Below are 5666 nucleotides of genomic sequence, written 5' to 3'. Positions count from 1 at the left end.
GTTGTCACGACTTTGAATTCTATGGCTCTGCTCCTAGTTAAAGCCAAGTCAAATACAATTAATCAAAAAGGAATCTGTGTGGCGCAACTTTTGCGGTAAGCTCAGACAGCTTTTTCCCCCGAAAGAACAGAGAGGTTTTTTGAGCTGTTGGAGTGGTCCGGAGCACCTGGAACAGGCTGGGCCAACTGGCCTCTACTCAACTCACCCCTTGGAGGCCCATTAAAGTCTCCACCATTAAAGGTGACTTGTTTTTTTATATATAAAATAAAATTATGTATTATTTATTAAAAAAAGAAAGGAATTTGTGTTCTATAGCGTCTTACCTAAAAGCTTGTATTGTGGAGTCGATGTAGTATTTTGACAGCTGCGGTGTCTTGGAGTAGATTTCTCTCAGCTGAAAGGTAGAATGAATTTAGTGCAAATAACAGTGATGTGTTTAAAAATCCTTTACACATCAATGCCTACTACTGAACTTTGGGGATGTTCCTTACCTCTAAAGAAACCTGTTTGGCCAAAGTTTTAAACTCTGTGCTGTTGGGGTTTTCATATGAGTCCACGAAAACTTGATTGGTTATCCTCATGGATCCAGTGTACATCTTCTTTATTTTGACCACCTTGCGAACTACAAAGACCACAATGGACAAAACAATACATGGTAAAATTACATTACATACGAACCACGTGTCATTGGCAGACTACTTTCAAGGAAGATTCTACTGTATGTTTTCATGGACATGCCTAATTTTCACCTCAAGCAGACGAGCGTTACTGTTTAGAATTCAGTCTATTAATCTTCAGATCTGATCTAATACTATAACTTGAACTATAAGTTGAACAGAAATATTGAATAGCAAGAGGCTTATTGTAGATATTTTAAATGGCAGATCCTTCTACACTTCAACATTAGTGTTCATTTAATACACGTATACATGGGTTCTAAAGTTTTCTTGCGCACAACTCAACCTCTGATTGTTGGAAACCGCTGCCGGTCAAAAAACTCTCATATGGCCATGTATATGCCTGTTGCCCCAAGATGTACAACATGGAGCATGTGAAATCCACAACAATAACGATGATCAGGTTATAGGCCTACATACCAAAACACCATTTTCACAAATGTTTTCACAAATACAATTTTACAAACGTCATTAATGCAACACAATAACATGAATCATTTTTTGTGAATCAGGTTTCATGACAGTTATTGTTTTAATAATACATGTCTGCCAATGTCCTTCCGATGTGTAATTCAAGGTGTGTTCAATGACCATTAATGACTGCATTTAGTTCTACTGTTTGTTCTCTAATCCAGTGGTTCCCAACCAGGGGTACGTGTACCACTAGGCTACGCGAGCACACTGCAGGAGGTTCTTGGAAAGATGTAGTTTTAACAAATGTATGGACCTTAGTTACATTGGAATATAGAAAGCTATGTAGAACATGACTTAGGGGGTACTCATGGCAAAACAAAAAGGCTGATGGGGGTACACAAGACAAAAAAGGTTGGGAAACACTCTATTCAATCAAGATGAAAGAGGGAAGTGAAGGTGCTTACAGTGGAAGTGCCAGACCAGGAGTCCCGTCATCAGCGATATGACCAGGAAGAAGACAATCAGACCAATCACAGCTCCCGCCTTCAGCCCTTTCTTCTTCTCCAGCTTTTTGGAGTCGGACGCTGGCAGAAACTGAAGTGACGGGTCCCACTCATGCTCCTGGAGGAAAGATGGAAGAGAAGTATGAGCGGAGTTGTTCAACATCAGTGGTGTAGTCTACTTTTTTGTGGTGGGTATACTGTATATTTGAGCATTTTTTGAAGTGGGTCTACTGTATATATTTGTGCTATTCTAAACAATGGATCAATCAATTTTAAGTGGGTGTACTGAAATCCCTGAAATTTTGAAGTGGGTATACCTGCGTTCTACGTAGACTACACCACTGTTCAACATGTTGCAAAACAGACCACTAGTACAAGAATAGAAAAATCAAAACGTGTCCAGAGGTGGTAGTAAAATGTCATGTGGGTAACCAGAACAAAGAAATTAGGAAGCTGCTTCTTCACCCGAACTTGCACAATTAGTTTTGCACACTTATTATTTGTTTCTTTAGCTTATTTATTTGTTTTTGTCTGTTATATTCCCTGTTTATTCTGAGATTCTTTATAACACGTCACAGAATTTGTTTTTGTGTCCAGTCCAGTGTACTGCTACTTGCTACATGTCACATGATCACATGTCACATGATCACATGTCACATGATCACATGTCACAAATGTCTTGATTCTTGATGAGCATGACCAATCACATACAGACTGCATGTGATCTAATAATGGCAATGGTGTGGAAATATTTGGAAGGCAACCAACGCACACCAGAGGTTTCGAGGTGCAGGTAGCGGGTGCAAGATCACTGTCAGAGAGGAAGATACCGCACACTCTTGTCCATCGTGCTGAATTTTATTTACAGAAACAACGTTTTGGCCAGTGTGGCCTTTCTCAAGTTTTGAAACGTTGTTTCTACAAATAAAATTCAGCACGATGGACAAGAGTGTGGGGTATCTTCCTCTCTGAAAATGAATTGGAAATGCCATTCCATGTTTTAACCATATGTTTAACCTCTATTTACAAGTCAGACACAATGTAAACTTTCTAAAGTAGAGTAGAGTAGAGTAGAGTATCGTAGAGTATTGATCCCAGGGGGAAATTAAGGTGCCACACCAGCCTTCCACACTCTTGGAAAAAAAAGGTTCTATGGGGGGCTATATAGAACCATGGGTGTTCAATTGTTGGACAATAGAACCTTTTCCAGCGAAAAGGTTCTATTTTAGGAACGTGAATATGTATTGGATTTCCAAAATGTAGAAGTAGCCTTTGTTGTCCCCAAGGGGAAATTCGTTCTCACAACACAGGGTGCAGTCACCGCAAGACCAGTGCCTATAAGAACAACTGTCAACCCGCCTGTACATTACATATGCACAATACAGTAAGACAAGGGAAGGGAAGGGAAGGGTAGGGTATAGGGCTGTAGCCTGGTCCTGACCATCCCATAATACTACCATTTCATTTTGTAGTTATGGTCTGGAAGTTGTGTGATATGACGCGATTGCAGGAAGCGGGAAGTTTGCACTCAGTTATGGTTTGAAATGATTGGACAGCTCTCACCCAATCGCCGACAGTTACTCAACAACAACACAGCGCAGAACAGAGCCATTGGCGCAGACGTTTTCGTCATCGTCACAAGCGTCCTCCCCCTTTCTCGACCACGTGGGGCGCTTATTGGCTGTTTTCTGATTAGATTAGATGGGGGGCGTTGCGATCAAAATCCCACCGATCTGGACACTCCACAGAAGAGCAAGGCCAGACTACCGTAGTGGAGCCAATCCAATACGTAGGATGGCTCGCGAGGCTATTAGGGCTGCATGATATATCAAAAATGTATCAATATTGCGAAGTTGTGCACATATCGCAAACTGTTTTTAATTTTTAATAACAGGAAATTTGGTGAGAAAGTTAAAAACTGCATTAAAAATGTTCACATTTTAAGTTGATGCTGTATATTAGCCATGTTTTTTCCTAATAAAAAACAACGTTGGTAATAAAACATTGCTCTCAGTTGTTTTATACATGATAAAGTGTAGAATGGCAAGTAAAGAGGGGAAAATACATATTAAATATCGCAAGTAATATCGATATCGCAGTAGGCCTATACAGTCATGTTATCGTGTATCACATATTTTTCTAATATCGTGCAGCCCTAGTAGGGTAGACAGGCAGGTAGACAGCAAGTGTACAGCACAACACAAAATACAATCAATGACAGGTACAATAGATGGGAAATATGACCATCTAATGGAAGATTATCTCTTCATTTTATAAAATGTCCAAACTTGTCTCATCTTTGCCCCATCCATCCCTTAGTAGTTCAGTTCAATGGAATCACTCTGTACCCCTTACTTGATCGCATGATGGAAATGCCCTGAAAGTACCATGGTAAATGAAGTTAAAAATAATAATGACAACATTCAAATATGGAGGCTTTAATAATACTTGTCCTCTGCAGAATAGTACAGTACAGTTGGCCCACATGGTTCTGTTATAGTGTGGGATAAACTATGCCAAGAGGCCAAAGAACTAGGGCATGAGACCAGGTCTAGGCCTACCCCTTCTCACCCACACCAACAGCTTCCAGATGGCATGTGTGATTACATAGTCAACAGGTGTAGTTGAACAAACAACAAAAGTCATTTGAGATCAGCTATAAGACTAATAGGTGACATGACTATGCATATATGTGGTGTGAGAGCGCATGACACAGAACGAAATTAAAATGGGCTATTGTGGACGTTTCACATTGGAAAAGCACAGGTGGATAATGGGTGGGTCCAGTAGCCTAGTGGACCAACAAGCTACAGTAGCCTATCAAACAAAATTCCGCAAAAAATATCTTGCAGCTTTGTTATATTTTCAAATATAGTTCTAGCAACTAAAACACTACTGACAGCAGTATTCTATGATTGTGAAGACGAATATAGCCTAATTGAAGTCTTTGCGCGTATTGAATTTGCGCGTGCTAGGCGTAGGCCTGGCTGTGTCAAACGATACTGAGATGATAGGCTACTGGAAATGTGCGTATTTTACCGAGAGAGTCCTAAATAATACCTTAACAAAGCTGTTTTAAATGTGGTCAACTGTGCAGTACAGCACGAATTGCGCATTCCTGTGCTCCCAAGGTAGGCCCGAGGCTCGGCTGTAGGTTTCAGGTAGTTGTAGTTCTGGGTAGGTTATGTGGTTGAATTAAAAACTTACCGTGGCTTTTGGGGTGTAACGCATTCCTGAGTGCATTGGATCCATGACTTCCGCGGGTTAAGAGTCGGGAAGACACTTGTGTGTTTCCTTTCTTCTAAAAGTCAACTCGAAGAACGTTGTTGGTTAGACTTCTCGTTTCAAGGGTGCGTTCAGATCACTCCTTCAAAGACGCCTGTTTCTTCCCCAAAAATACAATCAAAAATAGGCTGCGCAAAATGCGCGCGAGATAATACGTTTGGTGTAAGTCTGAACAACAAATAAGGAGCCCAAGATGGGCACACTATGCTTATTAAAAGTCTTAAATAAAAGTATGTCAAATGGATGTGTGCCGACTGTCTATCTCATCTGTTTATGGCGACCACACAAATTTCCGGGATGATTGTGTTACAGCGGGTGTGTCCTCTCAGCGATACTCACCTGCGACGTCCTATCCAGGTGACTTGCGTAGGCAGAACGAAAGAAGTATGGCTACCCAGAATCCAGGTACAACATGCAAGGACCATAATCATTCGCATTCCTAGAGCTAAATGACTTGGTTAGGCTGCCCAAAAATAGAATTCAGTTAGATTGGGTGTAATTCATGTCATTAACACGGTGGTGTTAAAAGAATATCCAAAAGAATAAAAGTTTCAGTTGAAGCCTTGGTGTTGTCGAGTCACGTAGAGCCGTGAATCACCTTGCAACCACGCGAAAGACCGGTCCATCTAGTATCGTGTGTGTGTCATAGGGGGTCCCCTTTAATATTTATTTATGAATAACTGTAGGCCTATTTAAAATATGTTCATAAGCACTTTTCTTTTCGCTAATTTAGGCTATAACTCCTGGATACAATCAGGTAGCCTACCCTTCAAATTAGACCATGCTT

General features: G+C 40.7%; 1 protein-coding gene across 1 annotated transcript in view; it reads right to left on the bottom strand.

The window, feature by feature from the left end:
* The window catches only part of st14a (ST14 transmembrane serine protease matriptase a), an 18034-nt gene extending 12873 nt beyond the window's left edge, over window positions 1-5161 (bottom strand). Inside the window, exons 1-4 of the mRNA XM_063205266.1 lie at window positions 4802-5161; window positions 1556-1712; window positions 492-622; window positions 324-394 (exon numbers count right to left, since the gene is read on the bottom strand). Coding sequence (XP_063061336.1) covers window positions 324-394; window positions 492-622; window positions 1556-1712; window positions 4802-4846 — 404 coding nt within the window. The 5' untranslated portion in view covers window positions 4847-5161. The remainder of the gene's footprint in view (window positions 1-323; window positions 395-491; window positions 623-1555; window positions 1713-4801) is intronic.
* Window positions 5162-5666: the final 505 nt, after the last annotated feature.

The sequence above is a fragment of the Engraulis encrasicolus genome, chromosome 8 (genome assembly GCF_034702125.1).
Source record: "Engraulis encrasicolus isolate BLACKSEA-1 chromosome 8, IST_EnEncr_1.0, whole genome shotgun sequence".
In the NCBI taxonomy this organism is placed as follows: Eukaryota; Metazoa; Chordata; class Actinopteri; order Clupeiformes; family Engraulidae; genus Engraulis; species Engraulis encrasicolus.
This window is presented reverse-complemented; position numbering and strand designations above follow the sequence as displayed.